At 39.7% G+C, this 26,771-nt stretch overlaps 1 protein-coding gene across 8 annotated transcripts in view; it reads right to left on the reverse strand.

The window, feature by feature from the left end:
- The window catches only part of HACD2 (3-hydroxyacyl-CoA dehydratase 2), a 95,983-nt gene that overhangs the window by 26,590 nt on the left and 42,622 nt on the right, over positions 1-26,771 (reverse strand). For all 8 annotated transcript variants that reach the window (XR_002520298.2, XM_003894022.3, XM_021934134.2 and 5 more), the window contains one exon: positions 11,406-11,494. Coding sequence is in view for 7 of the 8 variants with exons in the window: in XM_003894022.3 (XP_003894071.1) it covers positions 11,406-11,494 (89 nt within the window). In the remaining variant the exon portion in view is untranslated. The remainder of the gene's footprint in view (positions 1-11,405; positions 11,495-26,771) is intronic.

Raw genomic sequence — 26,771 nt, forward strand, 5'->3', positions numbered from 1 at the left:
AGAACATGAAACTGGCAATATATTTTGTGAAATGTCATGGTTCTTTCTGTTCTATGACAGTGTGATAATTGCAAAAATTTCAAAAGGTGGGAAAAAGGCTATGAACACCATCTCTTGGAGCAGAAGTATCAAAATGGTGACCTATGGTCCCTGATCGTAGATGTTCTGTTTGGGCTTGTACAGTGCTTTAAAAATATTTGAACCAGTTTTTAAAAATTAGGAGATTTCTCATTTTAAATATCTAGATTTCTGCCTTTTCTTAAAAAAATTAGATTTTACAATACTGAATCTGTCTGGTAATCTCTAGCTGAGGTGCACACTGACTTCTTGTGTGAGATGGCATGCACCCTCCAGTCACCATGCGTTTCTTCTATGTTCTTTTAAAATCCTGTGGGACAGACCTCTGCCGCCAACAGATAGCCTCTGCTACAGATGATAAAGTGCTACACAAATGTCATGCAACATATTCGAAAACTCTAAAGTTTTAAAAACTTTAGTTATTTAAAAGTCTGATTAGTTTTTACACTTGAGGCTCTGAACATACTTTCCTTTAAGGCAATGACCTTGGCAAAAGATTCTTTAAACCTGACCTAACAAGACAGCACCAATGCAGAAGGCAAAAGAGATTCACGATTTTCACGTTTTGGGTTATTCTGGTAACAAGCCACAGCAAAGGCCAGGCGCGGTGGCTCACACCTGTAATCCCAGCAACTTTGGGAGGCCAAGGCAGGCGGATCACAAGGTCAGGAGTTTGAGACCAGAGTGAAACCCCATCTCTACTAAAAAATACAAAACTTAGCCAGCGTGGTGGCACGTGCCTATAAGTTCCAACTACTAGGGAGGCTGAGGCAGGAGAACCGCTTGAACCAGGGAGGTGGAGGTTGCAGTGAACCGAGATCCTGTCATTGCACTCACTCTAGGATGACAGAGTGAGACTCCGTCTAAAAAAAAAAAAAAAAAAAAAAAAAAAAAAAAGCCAGAGCAAGAAGATGTGAGAGGGAGAAGGTGCCAAAACTTGTCCTGCTAAAAAACAAACATTTATGGTTTGAAGAAAACAAAAGCTAAAACTCTTAATGTGGCAAGCCTAATAATTAGTTTTTCTGAAGAAAACAAAAGTTAAAAATCTTTAGTGTAACAAGCCTAGTAATTAGTTTTTCTTCCCCTATAAAATGCAAAGCATGCCCTTAGCGTGCATACACACAAATCCACACATGTACACCAAGGCACATCTTACAAATTCCAGAAGTACACCAGGGTTTTACTCCAGACTTGGAAAGAGTCCTCTCTCTGGAAAATGCAGACAGCTTAGTCATATGCTTTATTTTTTCTGTGATGCATCTCAGTTTGCAGTGATAGGTTTTGACTGCAGGGCTTCTTGATACGGGTAAGTTTAAAAAGGTTACTGAACTCTCTTCCTTGAAGAAATGGAAATACACTGTATGGATATTTCACAGGAGTGATGGGGGATAATTTTTTTACGTTCCTCTATGGTCTTTAAGATTCCCAATGAGATCAGTTACCTGACTGAATTCACTGTGCGGGACAACTATCAAGGGGTTGTAGGTACTGGTATTCTTGTCATATTTATGTATTTTTAATTAAATTCTCTGATATCCCCTATTAGTATTTCAAAATAGATTTATTTTGAAAAAGCTACACTACATAAAGGACTGACGTTTTGGCAAAGAAGCAGGTAATAAGAGAGTTCCTCCTCCCGCAAGTTTTCAAATGAATATTAATCAATGCTTTAAAAATGCCACCTATTGTACTGTAGAGCACATCTGCTTAAAAGTAGTTTACAGGTAATAGTTTCTAACTTTTCTTGGCTTTGCTGATACAGTTTAACATGCTCACGATGCATGCCAATCACCTCACTTTTACAGTGAGAAATGAGAATCTTCAAACTCAGTGGGATAATAATGCTGACTGTACTCCTATGGCATATTTTAACTGAAACAGGAGAGAAAAGGCATGTGAAATGGTTTCCAACAAAGGCAAACTTAGCAGGTGAATCCACTGCAGAGGCCAAGCTGCAGCCCTCTGAGAGGTGAGGCCTGTATGGCCTCCTGACTCACCATTTAACCAACTGCTACCTCTGCAGTGCATGAAGAGAACCCCATCAACACCACTTCCCACACCTGCAATTAGGATTTTTTATGACAGTTTAATCTAGAGTACTTAAAAAAACCCTTAATTTAAGGAATACAACATACCAAACATACCTTATAAATTTTGTTTCTTTAAAATTGTACAGTCTTTTACATACACGTAAGATAAAATATATGAAAATCAAATTGCCTGAAATCGAGAGAATGATAAATAATGTCATACTGAATAGCCAGAGCTACACTGTCCAATAGTTCAACTTCTAGTCATATGTGGCTATTTAAAATACAATTAAACTGAAATTCAATTCCTCAGACACATTAACTGTATTTCAAGTGTTCACATGTGGCTAAGAGCTACTGTATTGAAGAATGCAGATACACAGAACATTTCCAGCAATGCAGAAAGTTCTATTGGATAGTGCTGGGGTAGAAGAAATACCCACAGGAAACATGTTGGTAACCAACAGCTTTCCATCACTGTATGGTATTAAAAAGTTACTTTTTTGTCTTGAAATAAATAAGCACCTTAATTCATTTCACTTTGAAGTCATGGATGAAAGCTGGTTTGAATGTCAGGATTCACTTACTGGTGACTGCCCACTGATAATACAACTTGACAACATAGTTTGAACACAGAGCCTTGTTCCCCCATGTTATTCATTAATTTAAGCTGATCACATATAACCACAGCTAAAAGCACACAGGCTTCTAGCCTGGAAATCTCATGTGCTTATTTGGAGAACTACTATTTTAAGCCCAAGGTAATGATTTTTTTCTTCCTTCACTCTCATTCCTTTTCCATGACAGTTTCCTAAAGTGAAAAGTCAAGCATCTTTGTTAATCCCAGAACTGCAAGTAACCAGATTTAGCTCTAAAGAGGCTTCCCACTATTGGAAAGTAGCATCAATACATATGTTAAGATACCACTCGACAGTATAGACACATCTTATGCTCGAAGAGAATGTATTCCAACAAGCTTGTCGAAAATTTCACCATCAAAAATAGGAGTAATGTAGGAGACCCCATGGATACATACAGAAGATAAATTAAATGAGAGGGGGTTAGTATAATATTTTAGAAGGCTAACCAAAGTGCTAAATGCACTGAAAAACCTAAAATCTGGAAGTCCTGGGACAGAGAGAGAGGAAGAAGTTGATCAGTGCTCAATCCTGAAGGGACTGGAGTCTGCCAGGACAGTCTGAAATGGGGTAGGCTAGGGCAGGGACAGCTCTGAGTCTTAGGGGAACCTCAGGACAGTGGGACATTTTTCTCTGGGGCTACTAGGTCAGGACCTGGTCATTCCTCTCCTGAATGAGATTTCCCCAAATTAAGATAACTGTGCAGAATATATTAAGATATATTCTGGTATAAACGTCCCTTCTCACATGAGAATTGACAACTAGGAATGGTGCATATCAGATTTTAGCCCTTGTGGTAAGAGAGCCAAAAAAAAAAAAAAAAAAAAAAAAGGCCCTGAGAAGCTTCCCATGTCTAGGTGTTTGTAGGCGCAGAGTCACCATGGGGAGGAGGGCACAAGGTGCAGTGGAGGCAAGCCCAGAGTGGAAAAAGATTAACATTAAAGACAAGTGAAATCAATTTCCTGGTTTTGCTGTGCTTGGAACCTATCCAACTATTACTTGACAAAGAGGTTCTGTATAAAGTACTGTATAAAGTGGTGGTAACATTGGCTTCTGCGGTTTAAGAAGATGCTTGCTTGCTTTCTTTCTCTCTCTTTCTTTCTTTTACACGTAACTAAATTATCATCAGAGGATACTATATTTTAAACAACAACTGAGTTCTGGTGGAATTTTTCAAGGGCTATAAAGGAACTAAGACAACGGGGGAAAGATGCAACATGGGATGACAGAAGTGAGCCCACTCTTGGCCAGTGTGGTAGCTCATGCCTGTAATTCCAGCACTCTGGGAGGCTGAGGCAGGAGGATTGTGTGAGGCCAGGAGTTGGAAAAGAGCCTGGGCAATGGTTTGAGACTGTACCTCTACAAAAATAAATAAATAAATAAATAAATAAAAATTAGCTCAGTGTGGTGGTGTGCACCTGTAGTCCCAGCTACTCAGAAGGTCGAGGCTGGAGAATAGCTTGATCCCAGGAGTTTGAGACTGCTGTGAAATTATTGTGTCCCTGCACTCCAGCCTGGGTGATGACAGGATGACAGAGCGGGATCCTGTCTCCAAACAAACAAACAAACAAAACCAAAAAAGAGAGAGAGAGAAGTGAATCTACACTGAACCTAAAAGATCTAAATATTTTTTCAATATTTTGAAATAAAATCTTTACACACAGTACAAGGAAAATGTTGGAAAGGGACAGGCAGAAAAACACTGAGAGAAAAATAGACATTCTGATTTTGCCAAAACCATCTATGCTAAATATAGGTAACGGCAAAAGGAACCAGCTAGCTATGAGATAAGCAATACAATCTTTAAGTGGAAATGCCACTAAGTGCTGCTGCATTTATCTAGGAGCTGCCTCAAGTTTGATAGTGTCTGATTAACAATCAAATAAGGAGGTTTTTTTTTTTTTTTTTTTTTTTTTACCTTTAAGAGAGGTGCCGATTTTAAAACGAAGGTGATGTAAATCCACCCACAAGAATATTTAAAATAGAAAGTAATCAAATAGATGGAGTAGGGTGGAGGATTTTAGATATTCAGCTTTTAGGGGGGACAAAGGATACTGAATGTAACTCAATGGCCTTTGCTAACTGAGCTGCAATGTCACTGTGGACAGGGCACTGGGGCTAGACGACAGGATGGCACAGCTTTGATCCAAGCGCAGGGGCCAAGGAAGAAATGACATGCCTCTGACACAGCATCTCATCTCCTCATCTGAATGATGGGGGTAAGAAGCTGCCTTTCTGCCTCACCATGACACCATGTTCACAGATGGCGCACGCTGGGAAGTCCACAACACAGCCATCAGGGATAACACAGAAGGCGTGCGGTCACAGGAGACACGCCAACCAGGGAAGCGGCCTCAGAGGCGGGAAAAACACGAGCACACTGTGACCCAGCTGGAGGACCCAGCAGGGAGGAAAAACCCCAACAACCAAAACACGATCGGGAGCGGGAGCATTAGGACATTATGTATCTGGTGTTTTGGCTTCTACAAGAGTGGAAAGGAGGAGGGAAAGAGGAAGAAAGGAAAACTGTTCTCTCTCTGAAGGAAGTGGCACTCCTCTGCACAGCAGCTGCTGGCTGCTCTGTAAGGGTTTCAGGAGCTGCTCAGTGAAAACCTGCATGCTGGAGACCTTGAGTTCTTTCTCGATAACTGCCACCTTGTTCTCATATATCCTTCTCACTTCATCTTCACAAAAACTGCCGTATAGCAGACAGGGCAGATATCAGTATTACTATTTTACAGATGAGAAAAACAAGACTCGGAAAGTTGAAGTGCTTCATCTTAAGTCACAAGGTAAATATTAAAGCTCAAACTCATCAACTCTTCACCTAAATTTTCGGTGCTAAGCCTCCATGTTCTAGAATACTGAGTCCTAATTACCTAGAAAAGAATAAAACTGTCCAGGTGAGGTGATACTTTTGAGGAATCCCACGAAGAGATGTTGGCACTGTTTCCTCAGGTGGGAATAACTCGGCTCTGTGAGGAGATCTCCCTGACGGCTCTGTGAGGAGATCTCCCTGACGGCTCTGTGAAGCGATCTCCCTGACGGCTCTGTGAGGAGACCTCCCTGACGGCTCTGTGAAGCGACCTCCCTGACGGCTCTGTGAAGCGATCTCCCTGACGGCTCTGTGAAGCAATCTCTCTGACGGCTCTGTGAGGAGACCTCCCTGACGGCTCTGTGAGGAGACCTCCCTGACGGCTCTGTGAGGAGACCTCCCTGACGGCTCTGTGAGGAGATCTCCCGGCTCTGTGAGGAGATCTCCCTGACGGCTCTGTGAAGAGATCTCCCTGACGGCTCTGTGAGGAGATCTCCCTGACGGCTCTGGCCCACAGCATGAAGCACATGCCCACTACAGACCCTTCCCAGCAACTCCACCCCAGTGTGAGGCAGTTTGATTCCTTGGGTCTCTCTCTTAAAAAAAAAAAAAAAAAAAAAAACAAGGTCAGTCATGCTTCTTCAGTGCAATGATTTCAGATCTTCCTCTGCCTTAAGGCAGGCTCCTCAAGCTTCCTCTTACCTAGTCTTCAGCAAAGACGCTGGATTTTGGACAGAGCACCAGAAATTCCACAGTACCTTTGCTTCGCAGTTTAAGGGAACTCTAAGGCTTTCATTCCTCAAGAATGAAACAATGGCTCTTGGAGTTAGAAAAGAGATGCTGAGATTGGGTTAGGCTTCAAGTCAACTAAATAGAAAAGTAAATTAAAATCAAGAAGGGAATGTCACAAAAATTACAGCACAACACATAGGTATCTTAGATCATTTCTCAAACCTTGGAATTCTTAAAATTATTTGAGAAGCCTAATAAATATTCAGATTCCCTGGTCCCACTCCCAGACATTCTGTATCAAGTGTAAGGTGGGTCCTGCAATATGCGTTTTTAATAAGCTCTCTGGGTAATTCTGGTCCAAATAGCGCATACATCCTAGTTTGAGAGAGTCTTAGAACTTTTAAGGAGAAAGGCTAATTGGAAGGATTCATCTCAGAGCACTTGAGCAGTAAAAAAACAGAGAAGCAATGTGTTGCAGATAAGCGCCTAGGGCCCACAATTGATATGTACATCTGATGTACCGATAATTTAGCAGGAGAATCATATCCTAATATGAATATGGCATGGTGGAACTGCTGAGGAGGAAAAGCACCTATGGATCTTATGCAGGCATTTTCCACTCCACAGGGGAGTAAGAGAAGTCAGCACAACAACAGTTAAAAACATCATGTTTACGTCAGGTTTTCTTTTTTTTGTTTTGTAGAGATGAGGTCTCACTATGTTGCCCAGGCTGGCATTGAACTCCTGCCTCAGCCTCCCAAAGTGCTGAGATCACAGGTGTGAGCCACTGTGCCCGGCCGTCATCATGTTTTTAAAGGGTGAGAAGGTGGCAGCTCTGATGCAGCAGAAAGACCTGGGATTTAGAATCCAATCCTGACGCTGCCATTTGTTGGGTGTGCAATAGTCACTTTGCTGCTGTAGCTTCCAAACTCTAAATGGAGGCTACAACCTACCTATCTCAAGGCATGGTTGTTAAGAGAGAATGATCATAACATACTTTAATAAAGCCCTCTGTAAACTATAACATATGAAACAAAAACCAATACTATTATAAAAAACTGGAGGTTACTTTCTTAAACACTAATTACAAGATTTTTGTAAGCATCCTGCTGAAAAGTTGGTAAGAATGGTTAATTCAGTGTCACAAAGCCCAGCATCAAACCAGAAGGGGGCGGGACACAGCTGACTTGTTTTGCCAGAGCTTCTGTTTGTTCATCTATATGGTCTCTTGGAAAGGAAAAAGGTGGATGGGTTATTAGCTATGTTAGGTCAAGGAAAAGCATTTGAGCATCCAGATCACAATTCTTTTTTTCTTTTCTTGCTTCTGTGTATTGATTCAAATTTTTTCATTAATATCCTGCTGATCAAGGTATCACACTAGTTGATGGGTGGATCCTTATATGTCATAAGAGAACACCATCGGATCACTTTTTAGTTTCACAATGTACATGATGACATTTATGTGACTAGCATTCCACTGCGTAGAGAATTAAAATGGCAATCAATGATGCATGTCCCACAGAGCTTTTTTTTTTTTTTGAGACGGAGTCTCGCTCTGTCACCCAGGCTGGAGTACAGTGGTGCGGTCTCGGCTCACTGCAAGCTCCGCCTCCTGGGTTCATGCCATTCTCCTGCCTCAGCCTCCCAAGTAGCTGGCGCCTGCCAGTGCCGTACTACAGGCACCCGCCACCACGCCCGGCTAATTTTTTGTATTTTCAGTAGAGACAGGGTTTCACTGTGTTAGCCAGGATGGTCTCGATCTCCTAACCTCATGATCCACCTGCCTCCGCCTCCCAAAGTGCTGGGATTACAGGCGTGAGCCACCACGCCCGGCCCATAGGGCTTCTTAAAAGGAAATATACCTCATGTGAAAAAAGTACAGTCTAGTCTGAAAAGGTTATATAGGCTACACCCTAGCACATCATGTACAGGTACAGAAAAACAAGGGAAATGAGCAAAGAAAGTGGGCAGGGCAGCGGGGTGGAGCAGGAGTCCAAATTCACATGTAATGTGATTAAAGTGAAGAATTCTTGTTCACTTTAGAGGGGAATATGATGTAAAAAGAAACTAAGAAATGATAGTAGTGTGAAAATAATTTGAACATTACTACAAGAAAGCGACATATATGTGATTAAGCAGTTATTTCTACGGTCAATTTCCTTATGCATTAATTATACAGTTCCCACCATTAAAGTAAGCAGAGCTGAATATTAAGGAAAATAAAGATATTTTTAAGATGCTTCAGGAAATCGAAGAATAGAAGTCATATGTGATGTTGTACAGAACAAATTGACTTATAGCTAATATGAAACTCCAAGGCAGGAAAAATAGCATTTGGCCAAGAGAAGGGGCCAGGGAACAGGTGACAGATAGCAAGCACTGGCCTCTGAGGGGCCACAGCAACAGGCTTTTCAAGGTGACAGATAGTAAGCACTGGCCTCTGAGGGGCCACAGCAACAGGCTTTTCACGTTAGCTGTTGAAGACACAGGGCAGGGATGGAGGGCACCTACTGCTCTAAACAAAACCATGAATGAGGAGTTCTGTGCAAAGAAAAAGAGAATGAGGAGAAAAGAACTATGATCCTAGGACAGCAGAAAAGCTGAAGTCCAATTACAATGGGAAGAGTAAGTCATCAACAGTGCATATGTAAAAACAAGAGGATCCAAGAGACGATGGGAAGACAATAAAATATACTGTACTAAATTCTTCAGAAAATGATATGCCTTTTCTTTTTCTTTTTTTTAAGCAGGTAAATAAAATGATATGTTAATGTTAGCAGAAACTGAGTCACTCTGGTTGCAGAGAAACAATTCTGAATACGCAAATGTAATGAGTACATAACAAATTACTGTAAAACTCAAATGTGATAATGTATGTGAAACCGTCTGTTATGTGTTAAGTCCTTTGCATCTGGCAGGCAGTGTGGCTGTGGAGGATGACACCAGGTCCCTGTACCTACAGAGACATTTAATAGCTTTGCAAGCCAACCAGTTTCAATGATCTACCCAGGAAATCCTGGCAAATGTTGCTAACAAAAACTTGACTAATAGAATTGCTTGATTTGAGTTGTAAGGCATTTTTGATGTACCTGTCTACCTGCTTTGGCAGATGTGCTCATAAGCCAAGGAGTGGTCACTAAGTGGAACGGAGGAAGCAGAGCCCACGAAGAATCTATCAATTGGTGGATTAGCACTCAGACAATATCTGACTATATTGGCAAAGTGATTGGATACTTCATAGTGAACAATATTTTGACTTCATGTACCTAGCACTTAATTACTGAAAGTACATACTTACCTATTTAAGAATGTAAATGAGTTACTACTAGGAAGAAGTTTTAGGTCATTGGAGACTATTGGAAGATAAAATTATGAGTTGTTGGTTAAAATGAAAAGGAAATGGTATCTACACAAAAGTATGGGAGGAAGAAATATCACAGTCCTTGCTTATCTGGAGTTTCACTTTCTGTAGTTTCTGTTACATCTAGTCAACCACAGTCCAAAAATATTAAATGGAAAATTCCAGAAAGAAACAATTCTTAATTCTTAAGTTGTACACTGTTCTCAGCAGCATGATGAAATCTCATGCTGTCCCAATCTATCCCACCTAGGACACAAATCTTCCCTTTCTCCAGTGTATCCATACTGTATATGCTACTGGCCCGTTAATCACTTAGTAGCTAACTTGGTTATTAGTGCTTGTGTTCAAGTAACCCTTATTTAAAAACGGCCCCAAAATGCAAGAGTAGTGATGCTGGCAATTCAGATACGCCAAAGAGGAGCCATAAAGAACTTCCTTGAAGCGAGACAGTAAAAGTTCTCAGCTTAATAACGAAACAAAACAAACTGTATGCTGAAGTTGCTAAGACCTACAGTAGGAACAAATCTTCTATCTGTGAAATTGTGAAGAAGGAAAAATAAATTTGTGCTAGTTTTGCTGGTGAACCTCAGACTGCAAACGTTGCGGCCACAGGCCCGGCGCAGTGGCTCAAGCCTGTAATCCCAGCACTTTGGGAGGCCGAGACGGGCAGATCACGAGGTCAGGAGATCGAGACCATCCTGGCTAACACGGTGGAACCCCGTCTCTATTAAGAAATACAAAAAAACTAGCCGGGCGAGGTGGCGGGCGCCTGTAGTCCCAGCTACTCGGGAGGCTGAGGCCGGAGAATGGCGTGAACCCGGGAGGCAGAGCTTGCAGTGAGCTGAGATCTGGCCACTGCACTCCAGCCTGGGTGACAGAGCGAGACTCCGTCTCAAAAAAAAAAAAAAAGTTGCGGCCACACGGCATGATAAATGCTTAGTAAATATGTAAAAGGCATTACATTTGTGGGTGGAAGACATAAACAGAAACGTATTTCAGCAGCAATCGGGTTGTGTGCTATCCACGGTTTCTGGTATCCAGTGGGGGTTTTGGAGTGTATTCCCCTTGAATAAGAGGGAACTACTGTATAGGTTTAAAATGATGACTTGGGCCAGGTGTGGTGGCTCATGCCTGAAATCTTAGAATTTTGGGAGACTGAGGCAGACAGATCGCTTGAGCTCAGGAGTTTGAGAGCAGCCTGGGCAACATGATAAAACCCTGTCTCTACAAAAAGTACAAAAAAATTAGCTGGACGGGGTGGCACGTGCCTGTGGTCCCAGCTACTTAGGAGGCTGAGATGGGAGGATTGCTCAAGTCTGGGAGGCTGAGGCTGCAGTGAGCCGTGATTGCACCACTGCACTCCAGCCAGGGTGACAGAAGCAAGAGGCCGTCTCAAAAACAAAACAAAAATGCAGATGCCCAGAGTTTAGTGTGCTAGATATGAACAAGATATCAGAAAAATATAACTGTGTTTCAGACCACATCCACACCATCTGAACCTCCATGAGAACTCGGATTATAGGACTTCACCATTTAATCAGTCTTCTCTTTAACAACACTGCATATCTGGGGTATGTTTTCCACTATTAACCCAGTTCCTACAGTCAATGTGAGCTTTATCTCAGCTATATTGATATGACCTGGAACTCTGACCTGGAACTCCTTAGCCATAACAAACACGTGAATCAGAAAAGCTGACTAGTGTTTGTTAGTGTTGACATTATTTTATTTTAGTCTATATAAACACTTACCTCTTTGACGCTATGTGTTACTGCCCATATTAGAAAAACTCTTGACATCACCTGGAAAGAAGTCAGGACAACAGAAGATGGAACAATTCCTGAAAGAAATTTTAGGATGGACAAATAAATGTATTGTACTAAGTTTCAATATATAATACATTTTCTAAAACATTACAATTTAAATGTTTAGAGCCAAAATGATCTTGAATAACTGAAAGGTGTGTCTATATTGCTATACAGACTAAGTTTTCAATGTAGTCAGTATTAAAACAAAGTTTTCTCCCTAAAAACAATAATATTTTTAATGGTATTACAAAACCATGGGATCCAGGTGCCTTTCTTAACCCTCTCAGAAACCACTGACCAAGTACAGTATTTTTTACACTTACTGTATAGATGGAGAAAGCAAAAGCACTACTTAATCTTTAAAATAAGACTCATTTTACAATATGGGTTTAAAAACAAATAGGCAACAAAGGATGAGAAATCAATCCTATTCGTGTCTAATGAGTGCTGGAAGCTCATGGACATCAGACTTGATACACTATCTAATGGTTAAGTTAGGTAGCTTTTATATATTTTGCCAACAAGCATAACAATATAAAAGACTATTTTTTAAATATTTTTTAATTTTTAAAATCACTTTGTTCATTACAAGCCCTGGCACAATTATCCTCCCAATGTCCTCGAGTTATAACACTGAAGTCACCTTTAATTATTTTATTTATTTGTTTTTTGAGACAGAGTCTCACTCTGTCACCCAGACTGGTGTGCAGTGGTGTAATCTCGGCTCACTGCAACCTCCACCTCCCAGGTTCAAGTGATTCTTGTGCCTCAGTCTCCCAAGAAGCCAGGACTACGGGAACATGCCACCATGGCTGGCTAAGTTTTTGTATTTTTGGTAGAAATAGGGTTTCACCATGTTGGCTGGGCTGGTCTTGAACTCCTGACCTCAGGTGATCCACCCGCTTCAGCCTCCCAAAGTGCTGGGATTACAGGTGTGAGCCACTGCTCCTCACCATGGTAGCGTACACCTCTAGTCCTATATCTAGGGAGGCTAAGGCAAGAGGATTGCTTGAGTTTGGGAGGTTGAGGCTGCAGTGAGCTGTGATCGTGCCACTGCAATCCAGCCTGGGTGACAGAACGAGGTCCTGTCTCAAAATAAATAAATGAGTAAAAGTAAATAAATACGCAAATAAATGTATAAATGAATTACAAAACCTGGTTATATAATTGTGTAATACAGCTAACAAAGCTAATCAGTAAGTCAAACATTTAGTGAATATATTTAGCCAGATCACACTTAGATGGGACAATATGCAGCTGTGGATTTCCTCTAGAAACCAATCTTTTTTTTAGAAAAAAAAATATATATATATATTGAAGATCGAAAGCTCATACACTGCAAAACAAGGCTTATGTTTTAAGCTATTCTTGTAAAATAATGTTTAATGGCAGAATTGTACTCTTCCATATTTCTATTATAACAGACCTATTCTGAAAATTATATTTGGCTTATTAACATGTTAAGTTTCATTTTGCTGGGAGAGGGGGGCTAATGAGGTTGAAGCAATAACTACCTAGGCACCTGTAAGGAAAGCACCCATATAGAGGGAGCCTTTGATTTCTTTGATTTCAAACAACAATAAAAAAAAAAGTAAAAATAAAAGAACTGAGAATTAAAGGATTTCTTTTTTTTTTTTTTAAAAAAAGAGACCAGGTCACCCAGGTTGGAGTACATGACGCCATCATATCTCTTACTGCAGCCTCACACTCCTGGGCTCAGGCCATCCTCTCGCCTCAGCGTCCCAAGTAGCTGGGACCACAGGTGCGCCATCATGCCCAGGTAATTTTTTTAAAGGTTTTGTAGAGACAAGGTCTTGCTATGTTGCCCAGGCTGGTTTTGAACACCTAGGCTCACACAATTCTCCTGCCTTGGCCTCCCAGAATGCTAAGATTACAGGCATGAGCCACCATGCCCAGCCAAGAGTAACTTTTTGTTTGTTTATTTTTAAATAGAGTTTCGCTCCTGTTGCCCAGGCTGGAGTGCAATGGTGCGATTTTAGCTCACTGCAATCTCTGCCTCCCGGGTTCAAGTGATTCTCCTACCTCAGCCTCCCGAGTAGCTGGGATTATAGGCACGCAACACTACGCCCAGCTCATTTTTGTGTTTTTAGCAGAGACGGGGTTTCACCATGTTGGCCAGGATGGTCTCGATCTCTTAACCTCGTGATCCGCCCACCTCAGCCTCCCAAAGTGCTGGGATTACAGGTGCTAAGAGTAACTTTAAACAAATGGAACTAGAAGGTCTAGGGGCAAAAACTGCAATTCAGCTAACACAGGTTTATTAATTATTCCCTCTCTACTATAAATCACCCTTCTCTAGGGAATATAAATTTATATTTGTCTCCCTTTCAAAAATGCCATACATAAATTAACAGTGTTTTTCTTTTCTTTTTTTCTTTTTTTATGAGACAGTCTCGTTCTGTTGCCCAGGCTGGAGTGCAGTGGCATGACCTTGGCTCACTGCAACCTCTGCCTCCCAGGTTTAAGCAATTCTTGTGCCTCAGCCTCCTAAGTAGCAGGGATTACAGGCATGTACCACCATGCCTGGCTAATTTTTGTATTTTTGTTAGAGGCGGAGTTTCACTATATTGGCCAGGCTGGTCTTGAACTACCGACCTCAGGTCATCCATCCGCCTCGGCCTCCCAAAGTGCTGGGATTACAGGTGTGAGTGAGCCACACCTGGCCAACAGTGTTTTTCTTAAAAATGCTTTAGTATCCACACACACACACACAAAATATTTATTATTTAGTGTATTTCTCACCAGCCTTCTAAGTATATTTTAAAACAGTTTAACTTCTACTGTTTATATTGTCTTTTGCTTTTCTCATTTAACATTTTAAGAATTTTCTATCTTCTCTTCTTCAAAAGATTTTAGCTTAAATCATGATATTCCTTTGAGTGAACATGTTTGTTTATTCTCCTTCTGTGGGACATTTAAATTGCCTCGAATTTCTTGATACTATAAATGAAGTAATGAAGCATTACAAATAACACTCAAAATTTGAGGCTTAGACCTTTTTTTAAAAAAAGGATTATTTCCTTGGGACATTTTCCCAGAAGTAGAAGTACTAGGTCAAATGGCATGAATGTTTTTAAGGCTCTTGAAATATATTGCGAAATTGCTTTCCAAGAAGTTTATTATCAATTTCTACTTCTACCAGCAATATACAAAAGTGCCTATCTTAGCACGCCCTTGGCAGTAAATTTAAATCTTAATACGTAATGAACGAAAAGCTGATCATACTTTCTAATTGACGTAGACATCAAGATGTTTCTGGTCTTGCCTGCAGGTGCTCCTTCCATTTCTATCCAGTGAACTCGCCTACTTAGACACCTTAATTTCCCCCAAATCATGTCATTCAGACCAACTCTCACTTAGTTTCTCTGTAGCATAGACAACTACTTCAACCAGTCACCCAGCAAACAGCAGTTCAGGCCCTCATGTGACAGCACAATCTCAAAATGCTGTCAAAAGGCCAGCAGTCAAAAGGACCAGTCAAAAGGCCAAGAGCTCTATCCTTAAAATTAAGCTAAAGAACAGAAGGCCACATAGACGGGCCATTATTATCTTAGCTCTGAATAGAAATGGCATCACCAGCTTGGGCTTATCATTATTATCAGGTGAATTTCATAAGAAAATGTCAAAAAAAGGCCGGGTGTAATGGCTCACGCCTGTCATCCCAGCACTTTGGGGGCCTGAGGTGGGCGGATCACCTGAGGTCCGGGGTTTGAAACCAACCTGGCCAACATGGTGAAACTCCGTCTCTACTAAAAATACAAAAATTAGCAGGGCATGATGGCAGGCGCCTATAATCCCAGCTACTTCAGAGGCTGAGGAAGGAGATCTCTTGAACCCAGGAGGCAGAGTTTGCAGTGAGCCAAAAATGCACCACTGCACTCCAGCCTGGGTGACAGAGTAAGACTCCGTCTCAAAAAAAAAAAAAAAACCACTGTCAAAAAGTATTAATATTATCTTATTTGCCATAGGAATAGTATACAGTATAATGTCCACCCTATCACTCAAACCTCTCATACAGGTAGGAAATTTGTTTTAGAGCTCAATGTTAAGATTGCTCCTTTCCAATAAGAATTATATAACTCAGTCACCCTCTTTAACTTGGTAGCCAGAAACTTTCATGCCAGATTTGAAGCATACTATAGTGTGATATTTTGTGTATGAGCTACCACAAATCCTTGTAGAATGTGGAATATAGATAGACAAGACAGACTAGATTCTCTTTTTTTTTTTTTTATTAGACAGGGTCTCACTCTGTTGCCCAGGCTACAGTGGCACAATCATAGTTCACTACGGCCTCAACCTCCTGGGCTCAAGCAATTCTCCTGCCTCAGACTCCCAAGTAGCTGGGACTACAGGCATGTGCTACCACGCCCAGCTAATTTTTGTATTTTTAGCAGAGACAGGGTTTCACCATGATGCCCAGGCTGGACTCGAACTCCTATGCTCAAGAGATCTGCCCGCCTCAGCATCCCAATGTGCTGGGATTACAGGCATGTGCCTGGCAGATAGATCCTCCTTCTTTCTGGCACTTCTTGCAGTCAATCCCACTGTTTTTGCATTTATATGCCATTACTTCTTATTTGAACACAATGGCATAGCATGTTAAAACCCAAATACAGACATTTTTGTTGTTGGCTATTTAAATTGGTTGTTTACAGATGACAGAGAGATTCTGGAATCTTACTAGTAAACTCTCAATGGACTAAAATTCATTCAAAAAAGATGTACCAGACATCTACTATTTGTTAATACTTGTGGAGTGCCTACTCTGTGCCAGGTACTACTCTCCACACTGGGGATGCAAAGGGAAGACAGTGTCCCTGGTGAGCTCACACTCCCAGGCTATGACTGATATGTTTTAGCATAGTTCTCAAAAATAAGACTTTTTCCTGAAGGTGATGAGGGGTGACCAAACATTTGTAAACAGGAGGATGGCATGATTACATCTTGGTTTCAGAAAGGTATCTCTGTCAGCAGTGCAAATCTTTGGCAAGTCAAGGTTGTAACTTGAGAAATAGTTATGGGAATTTATGTTGAAAGGGCAATGAAATTTTGAAGCAAAAACACGGGCTGTATAAAGGGGATCTGGCAATTGGTTGCTTGCTTCGTGTGTGTGTGTGTGTGTGTGTGTGTGTGTGTGTGTGTGTGTATGTGTGTTAAGCAAAAGCTGTATAAAGGGGATCTGGCAATTGGTTGCTTGCTTCCCCAGAATGAGGGTGCTCTGAGGACTCCCCAAACCACTGAGCCCTGCAAAGTTGGGCAGCACTAGAAATCCTCCCTGCCTGGTGCAACCTTCAGATGGGGCAGGTTAGTGAAGTTGGGAGACTGGCTATACCTGACAAAGACCAGGTTGACAGTTGAGCACAGTCATGCACCACACAATGGCATTCCGGATAACGATGTACTGCATATATGATGATGGTCCCATAAGATTATAATGGAGCTGAAAAATTTCTGTTGCCTAGTAATGTCCATTGTTAACATTATAACGCAACTCATTACTCATATGTTTCTGATGGTGCTGGTATAAACAAATCTATTGTGCTGCTAGTCATATAAAAATATAGCACATTATATAAAAATAGTCATATAAAATATAGCACAGTACATTACATACAGTACATAATACTTGATAATGATAATAAGCAACTAACTGGTTTATATATTTACTATACTATAATTTTTATTGTTACTTTAGAGTACAATCCTACTTACTTAAAAAAAAAAGTTAAGTGTAAAACAGATTTTGGTAGGTCCTTCAGGAGGTATTCCAGAAGAAGGCATTGTTACAGGAGATGGCAGCTCCATGTGTGTTATTGCCCCTGAAGACCTTCCAGTGGGACAAGATGTGGAGGCGGAAGACAGTGATAGTGATGATCCTGACCCTATGTAGACGTAGGCTTGTGTGTGTGTGTGTCTTAGTTTTTAACAAAAAAGTTTTAAAGAGCAAAAAAAGAAATTAAAAATAAGAAAAAGCTTATAGAACAAGGATGTAAAGTATTTCTGTAGAGCTATACAATGTGTTGTGTTTTAAGCTAAGAGTTTTACAAAAAGCAAAAAAGTTAAAAAATTAAGCTTATAAAGTAAGAAGGTTACAATAAGCTAAGGTTAATTTATTATTGAAGAAAGAAAAATATTTTTTATAAATTTAGTAGCCTAAGTGTACAGGGTTCATAAAGTCTACAGTAGAGCACAGCAATGTCCTGGCCTTCACATTCCCTCACTACTCAATGATTCATCCAGAGCAACTTCCAGTCCTACAAGCTCCATTCATGGTAAGTGCCATTTTAAATCTTGTATACCATACTTTTACTGTGCCTTTTCTATGTGTAGATACACAAATACCACAGTGCTCCAACTGCCGTACAGTCCAGTAACCTGCTGTAGAGGCTTATAGCCTAGAAGCAACAAGGTAGACCATATGGCCTAGGTGTGTAGTAGGCTAACATGGCAACAAGAGAAATTAGATCACAGAATCTCCCTAACCAAATACAAAATATACTGAATCAAAAGTAGTAACATTAAATCACAACAACAGCAACAACAACAAAAATTACCAGCAGCAACCAAAAAGGAATAGGTACAACTTAATGCCATGTATTTTAAAACATGTTAGTCAGGAAAAGAAAGATTATGGCACAGTCTCTTCCCCCAAAAGTAATATTGGTGAATCAACAAAATCCTGAATGTTCATTAATGAGCCATATTTGGAGAGAAATACAAATTTCTGGCTAGAGTGTGACAGAACTGGAGGCTGAACAGCAATGGCGAAGTGGGGGAAGTGACTAACTAGGAGCCACCTCATCCATGCTGAGCCTTCCAGGCCCCACACTGAGTTGGAGACTGATACAAAATTCTCTATGGAAACCAGGGACACTTCCTTCAGGGTTGAGGAATCCTACAACAGGGCAATTAAATCTCAGAACAGAAAGCAGTGCCCACATATTTAATACATAGCTCATTCATGTTGCTTAAGATTCAAGAAGTATAAAAAGATACACAGAGAAAATTCTCCCTCCCAATCCCGTCACTGCCCAGGTCCCTTTTCCACAGGTCACCGATTATTAATTCCTTGTCTAGCATTCAGAGATAAAGTATATAAATCAAATATGTAGGTGAATGTATAAAGACATATTTATATACATTTTTTCAATTTTTTGTATAAACGAAGCATTTTATACACGTTCTTCTATACCCTGCTTTTCTTCCTTTAAAATCTATCCTGAAGATCTTCCTATATCAATATGTAAATTTTAATGACTGAGGCTTTATAATGCTTTCATAACCATACACTCTCCTAACCTGTACCCCCATGTCCTCAAGGTGTAGAAAAATGTGTAAAACAGAAAAACTTAAATCCTTAAATTGTAGCTCAGAGGAGAAAACAACTGAATCTGAAATGCAGGGAGGAAGAATTTGGTAATACCTCTGTCAGAGCAAATAAAATTGCTGGACAGAACTGCTAACACTTCAGCAAGATGAAGAGACATGGCAACAACACAAAAGGAATACAAGAAAACAAGGAAACAAAAGGAAACTGCCCATTGCATCCAGGGGGAAAGTCAAAGATTAAGGCAACTGGAAGATATTATGGAAAACAAAGACAAACCAACATAAGGATAATTGTTATCCCCAATGTCGGGGACGTAACATGGAACAGAAAACTGAAATGAAAAAACTAAATCTGCACTGAAAGAACACACAGTTGTTCCACATAACAACTGATAGTGAATGACTAAAACTGAGAAATTGCTTGGTTACAAAAAAAATACTTCAGAGATCCAGACCAAAAAAATTACCTACAAAGTAGTAAAAACTCAGCCTGAGTTTAGACTTCTCCACAGCAACATCCAAAGTAAGAAGGCAATGAAGCAACACTATAAAGGTCTGAGGCAAAGAGAGTATGTTCAAGGATATCATACCCACCCAAGAGGTCATTTCAGTATTACAATAAGGCAAAAAGTGGACATCACCAAATGTGAAAGAACTTCACATACAATGTTTATGTGACCTTGAGAAACACAAGCTGTCAGAAACTCAGCCAAATGAAATAAATCAAAATAAAGAACTCAGGAATGGAGAAGTCATAATAAAAATGCCCATGGTGGGCACTAAATCCATTCAAATATAATATTAAGACCAAACAATTATGGTAATTATGGTCATAGACTATATTATAAATGCTATGAACAATAAATTAGTAACAATTTAAAAATAGGAGAGAGGGAAGAGATACTAATTTCCTTAATAGAATTAAGAGGTATTGCCTAAATATCCTTAATAGAGTTAAGAGATGTTATGTAAAATGAAAATATAGGTAAACACAATTGGAATCCAGAATTTTCATAACTTTTTTCTTAGACAGATATTTTAGTAAATAGTGCTGCCCAGCATGGCAATCCCGGTGCTTTGGGAAGCTGATGTGAGACAATCACTTGAGTCCAGATGTTTGAGACCAGCCTGGATAACACAGTGAGACTCCACATCTACAAAAACTTTTTTTAAAAAATAGCCAGGCGTGGTAGCGTGTGTCGGTAATCCCAGCTACTCAGGTTGAGGTGGGAGGAACGCTTGAACTCAGGAGTTTGAGGCTGCATTGAGCTATGATGGCACCAACTGCACTCCAGCCTGGATGACAGAGCGAGACCCTACCTCAAAACAACAAATACACACACACACGCACACACACACACACACAGAGTAAAAAAAAGTTTTATAATTTATTTTTGATGAACAACGTTTTTAATAAAAAATGTCTTTTTCATGATAGTATAAGCTATGTCTGTCTACTGTTTCTTTCTCATATTAATATATATGTGAAGAGAATGCTCTCTGGAATGACATTTAACTAGTACTAATGAAGATTAGCTCTACTGATAGAATTTAGAATAATTTTAAACTCCACTTTGTACTTTTCCACATTGCCTAAACTTTTAAACAACACAAATTAAATTTTCAAAATTAAAAAAAATCATTATTCTTAACAATAAATTAAACTTTTGGCACTAGCAAAAAGATAATTCTAAAAGTGAACCACTTCTAATCTTGAACAGGAATTTTCTTACTTTCTGCTAGAGTACAAGCTAATCTCAGGGTAACAGAAAATATTTCTGACCAAAATAGAGGATGGGATATAAAACAGGAGCCAGAGCAGATTCAAACACCATGGGACTCAGGGGAAGAGGATGGCTAGTGTTTTCAGAGGACTGACAGAGGGCAATTCTCTTTTCTTTTTTCCCAGCACATAGAAAACTGGCCATGTCTCTTGGGGTTGCAGCTCCCGACCACCCCCAGAAAGCAATATTCAATACATTTCACATAACATTTAGGTTACTGGGTTCTGACAAAAGAAATTTGTCTTAGACTGAAGCCAATAGCAAAACTATGGTATTTATAAGTTCTGTGGATTTACCTGAAGTTGGCATTTCTGAAATATGTACAAAACTTTAAAAGGGCATTATACTTCCTTTGTGCTAAAAGGATAGTGTTACTACATATATTCATGCTTAATTGTAATGAAACAGAAATGAATATTAAAGGAGAAACATAAGAAATCAAGTATATTGATACTTCATGTGTCATCATTGGTAAGAAGTGTGGGGTTAGACTGAAATCTTTTCCATTTAAGTGACAAAACTAAGTACAGAGTGCTTCTTGAACTAGGGCATGCATACCCAAAAGATGTTAATAGTGGTGTCCAATCCAGTGACATCCTACTAGTGGTCAACTTACTCAAACTCAGCTATATGAACTCAACCAAAACAAAATGAATGGAAAAATAACTTAGTGTGGGCAACTGCACTCAGCATTTTACGATGTGAATATGTGCACCAGAATGAATGGTGGTCTTAGCTCCCTGGCCTCTCAGCATGATTGTGATGTTACTGTTCTTTACACTACCTTTGGATAATGTAGTTTCAATACAACATAGTTCCTTAATGAGAGCCAATTATATCATATGGCATTCAAATGAAGGAAGAATGAACACTTTCAACTGGAGAATAAAGCAGCTGTGCTAGACTTACTAGGAGCCGATACTAAGTTGCACTGTGATGTATGAGTAATTTAAATTTAAGGAATTTTTTCATAGGAATTTTACCCCTACATAAGCAATTCTACTTCAGAAGATATACCCATTGGATATATATCATTATATCTTCATGGAATACTGATTTTCCCTGAAAACTTTGGGGGAAATCCATTTTTACATTAAATAGATAAAAGGGGACCCAAAGGTGTTTCATTTATGGCACGCTACCTTGCCTTTACTCTCAAAACCTTCTGGGGTGAAACTATATTCCCCATTGGTATTTAGAAAACTTGGGAAGAAAAGCTGAAAGAGCACTATAATACATAATAAAAAACACATATGGGGCCGGGCTCAGTGGTTCACGCCTGTAATCCCAGCACTTTGGGAGGCCGAGGCAGGCAGATCACTTGAGGTCAGGAGTTTCAGACAAGCCTGGCCAACATGGTGAAACCCCGTTTCCACTAAAAATACAAAAACTAGCTGGGCATGGTGGTGTGTGCCTATAGTCCCAGTTACTCAGGAGGCTGGGGCACAAGAATCACCTGAACCCAGGAGGACAAGGTTGCAGTGAGCCGAGATCGCGCCACTGCACTCCAGCCTGGGTGACAGAGCGAGACTCGGTCTCAAAGAAAAACAAAATTTAAAAAAGTATGGTAGAAGTTAGGCTCAGGGAAAATAATGGTAGAAACAATAACTTAAAATCATGAGAGAAATTAATACCTAAACTAATGCAGAGAGGGCCTGTGCACTTGTTCAAGGTGGACCACAAACTTGGTTCTGAACTCCTTTACAACCAATACAATGAGAGAAAATAATCCAGTTGTACAATTCATAGTGCCCATGAAAGAAATAAAACCTGGGCTGGAGACGGTGGCTCACGCCTGTAATCCCAACACTTCAGGAGGATCACTTGAGTTCAGGAGTTCGAGACCAGCCTGGGCAACATGGCGAGACCTTGTCTCTACTTAAAAAAAAAAAAAAAAGACAGGCATAATGGTGCATACCTGTAATCCCAGCTACTCAGGAGGCTGAGATGGGAGGATCACTGAGCCGAGTCTGAGGCTACAGTGAGCCATGATTATGCCACTGCACTCCAGCCTGGGGGACAGAGACCCTGTCAAAGAAAAGAAAGGAAAAAAATCCCGGTGCTTGTTTTTTTTGAGCCGTGTTCATATATATTAATGAATTTGCTGTACTGTCTTCTAGTTCACTAGATGTTCTGTATTCATTTTCTCTTCTATTTCCTCCATTTCAGATGGCCAACTGTCCATATACCCACACTAGCATCTTACTCATCCACTTACTGAAGTTCTTACGGTTAAAAAATAATAAATTGGTTTCAAGAGAGGGCCCAGAGACCTCTTAAGGGAATGACTTTTTTTTTTTTTTTTTTTTTTTGAGACGGAGTCTCGCGCTGTGTCACCCAGGCTGGAGTGCAGTGGCGAGATCTCGGCTCACTGCAAGCTCCGCCTCCCAGGTTCACGCCATTCTCCTGCCTTAGCCTCCGAGTAGCTGGGACTACAGGCGCCTTCCACCACGCCTGGCTAGTTTTTTGTATTTTTAGTAGAGACGGGGTTTCACCATGTTAGCCAGGATGGTCTCGATCTCCTGACCTCGCGATCCACCCGCCTCGGCCTCCCAAAGTGCTGGGATTACAGGCTTGAGCTACCGCGCCTGGCCGCTTATTTACTTTTGAGGTCTCCACTCTGAAAGTCTAACCTCAGAATGAGAGCAAAATATAGACATGAAATAAATGACACATATTTCCTTTCTGAATATAACTTAAAAGGGTGTCACATTTTGAAAAAGATGAAAATGTGAAGGTAACAGACATCATTCTCCGAGAGGACACAGTGAGTCAATTATAAGTCAATCAAATCTCTGTATTACAGTTAGCATTCCAATAGTAAATTCCCATCCTATTATTTTTATTGTTTATAGAATACCAGGTGTTTTAGACCAGATTAATTGCAGCCTCGAAATATGAATGGTTCATATGTATTTCACCAGCAAGACCACATCATAGACAGTTTTTTATTTTTTTTTAATTAGTCGAACTGTCAGGGCCAAACAAAACTGAACTTTTAAAAAACAGTTGAACTATTATATATATCATCAATTTTTGCTAACTTATACTAATAATCCTTAAGTACCTTGAATGCTGGATTAAAAAAAAACACTTTACTAGTATTTCTATTACTGTTTCAATATACTCAATACAAAATTGATATTGCATAATTCAATACAAAATTAGTATTTCAAATACTGTTTCAATATAGTTTTGAAATTGTTTTTATGCAAAGCTTTTCAAAAAGCTAAACCCAGCGGGGCACAATGGCTCATGTCTGTAATCCCAGCACTTTGGGAGGCTGAGATGGGTGGATCACCTGAGGTTAGGAGTTTGAGACCAGCTTGGCCAACATGATGAAACCCCATCTCTGCTAAAAATACAAAAATTAGCCAGGTGTGGAGGTATGCACCTGTAATCCCAGCTACTCAGGAGGCTGAGGCAGGAGAATCGCTTGAGCCCGAGAGGCAGATGTTGCAGTGAGCCAAGATTGCGCCACTGCACTCCAGCCTGGGCAACAAAGTGAGACTCTGTTGGGGGAAAAAAAAAAAAAAAAAAAAAGCTAAACCCAATCCAATAGCCACTTTGTTGAAATAACACAAGATCTAATAAACAACAAGGTTGAGCGAGTAAGTCATAAGTCATTCTCTCTTGACTCTACTAAACCAGCAATCACAGGATTTCACTTAAGCAAACCAAGAAATATACTCCTATTGGTAATGCTCCTTCTTCAGAGTTCTAACATACTGTGTGGGCAGGGAAAGAAGACTGGAGATAATATTTAACTGTACTAGAAGGTTGTGAAAAAAAGGTATCCATGGGAAAGATTCTCTATGTAAGAGAGCAAGGAACTGCTGGGGTTATTTAAATATGGTGCTTTTTTACTAAGAAAATGTTGGCTGTCAGAGTTGGAAAGGATCCAAGCGATCAAGTTCAGTTCAACACGTGATAGATGTGAGGTTGGGAGAAGGTAAAGTGACTTGCCAAGCTTACATAGATAGTTCAATACAACAAATGGGTATTTACGTTTAACATTTGGTGGTCACTCCCTAAGAAGGTAAATTAATGGTCTTTATATGAATAGGACAAAATCAAATATTTGCAACTGATGTTTGAAATGTTCACAATGTAAAATGCTTGCAACCAATATGACAACAGATTAACATTTAAAGTATACAGAGAATACAAATTGTTTTTATCTTAAAAAAAATCAAGATGCTAATAGGCAAATGAGCAAAGGACATAGACACTACCCATAAAAATGGCCAGAATAAACAAACATATGGAATTACATTCAGCTCCGCAATTAGGAATAAAGCAAATCAAAGAAACTATTACATTTTACTATGAGTAACTTAGTAAATATTGAAAAAGAATCATAATACCCAAATGCTGGTATTATGTTGAAACAACCATACTCACATTTTGCAAATGGGCACAATCCTTTGGGAATTGAAACTGGTAACATTATTTAAGAGTTAAAAGAATATTCATATGTTTTGAATTAGTCATTACACATAAAGATGGATGCTAAAGGCATAAACCAAAGACTAAAACATCTATCTATCAACAGAGATGCTAAGGCCATAAGCCAAAGACTAAAGAATGTATATATCGACACAGACATTGGTTGAAAAATTACTTCTAATATTTTAAAAATGAGAACAAACTGTTCTTCACCAAGAGAGACATGATGATACACCTCATTATTAGGTATTTTGTAGTAATTTAGAAGTATTAGTGAATACAAGATGAGCCAAACCATTCTGTCATACCAGAAAGCAGAAAATTATTAAAGATCACTGGGGTCCTTTCAAAAAAGACTCAGAAGAGAATCTGAAGATGCTCCAACTGGCCAAGAATGGGCTAATGTGAGCATCAGAAAGAATCGTTAAAATGGATGGAATCACATCAAATATGTTAAAATCTATGAGATTATGATGACAAAATAATAAAATGAAAACCTTCACTGTCCCTTTGACCCACTCTGATTCTTGTTGTTTGGGGGGAGGGTGTGTGTATGTGTCAGTATTAGTGCCTGCCTGAGTTGGGAATATTACATTCCAGGTTCTGTATGAACAGAGGGCTCTATAAAGCAACAGGACACCAGCCCTCACTCTGTTTTAAATTACAGACCAATGTAAAACGAATTTAAACTGGATTTCCCCCCCCCCTCAAAATGGAAACAGCTATTTTCTTTTAGAGTTAATGAAGTATTGGTAGCTGAAGCCAATTTGACAACCAACGGATGAGAGATATTGCTGTCTGATTTCAAACTAAACCCTGAACTTTTTTTTTGAAAAAACAATAAAACACATTTTACATGGAAAAAGAAACCCTACACACTTTCAGCGGTCTTCTTTAGAGGATTCTGGGAAACCAACACATTATCCCGAAAACTGGTAAATCAAGGGAAAGAATCAAAGTAAAAAAAAAAAAAAAAAAAAAAAAAGAATATTACTATATCACAAGAAATGAGGACAAACTGTTACCTCTGGGGAAGGGCACTGGATGGCTAGGGCACTGGGGCGGGAGAGAGACTCACTTTCCACTGCATACCTTTTTATAGCTTTTGCATTTTATACCAAGTGAATGAATTGCTTATTGAAAAAATAAACTCATTTAAAGCGTCACTATAAAGGATCACGTAACAAAATGGAAAAACAATTATATTAAAGGAAAAAAACTGTCAGAATCCAAATGATAGCCACTCGAATTATAACAATGTAGACACTGGATATGCATACAGACCAGGTCTAAAAGGAAACACAGAAAAATAAAAATTATTGACCAGAATTGCAGAATATAGGGGCATTTTTTCTTTTTATTAAAAAGAATTCCATTGCTATATTTATAATTTATTTGTCTAATAAGTAATGTTAAAGTGGTATTTAAATAGAAAAATACAGTTTTTTTCCCTTTCTGTCATCCATACTTTTAGGAAAGCTTGGCTTTTTCAATCTTGAGTCCATAATCAAGGCACCAAGAACTGTTTGGGGGTAACAACTCTGAGTGTAGGCAAAAGATCCAAGAAAGATAAAAGAAAGGGCCTCTTGAGGGCTGTTCACACAGATGTTAAAAGTACAAATGACTTTGCCCAGCTCTGCTTTCCCATCCCTGTACTAATACGGGGGTGGTGGCAGTGGTGGCGTTCCCCGAGTAGGAGGCCTGCAGAACATGGGAAGAGCCT

The sequence above is a fragment of the Papio anubis genome, chromosome 2, assembly GCF_008728515.1.
Source record: "Papio anubis isolate 15944 chromosome 2, Panubis1.0, whole genome shotgun sequence".
Taxonomy (NCBI): domain Eukaryota; kingdom Metazoa; phylum Chordata; class Mammalia; order Primates; family Cercopithecidae; genus Papio; species Papio anubis.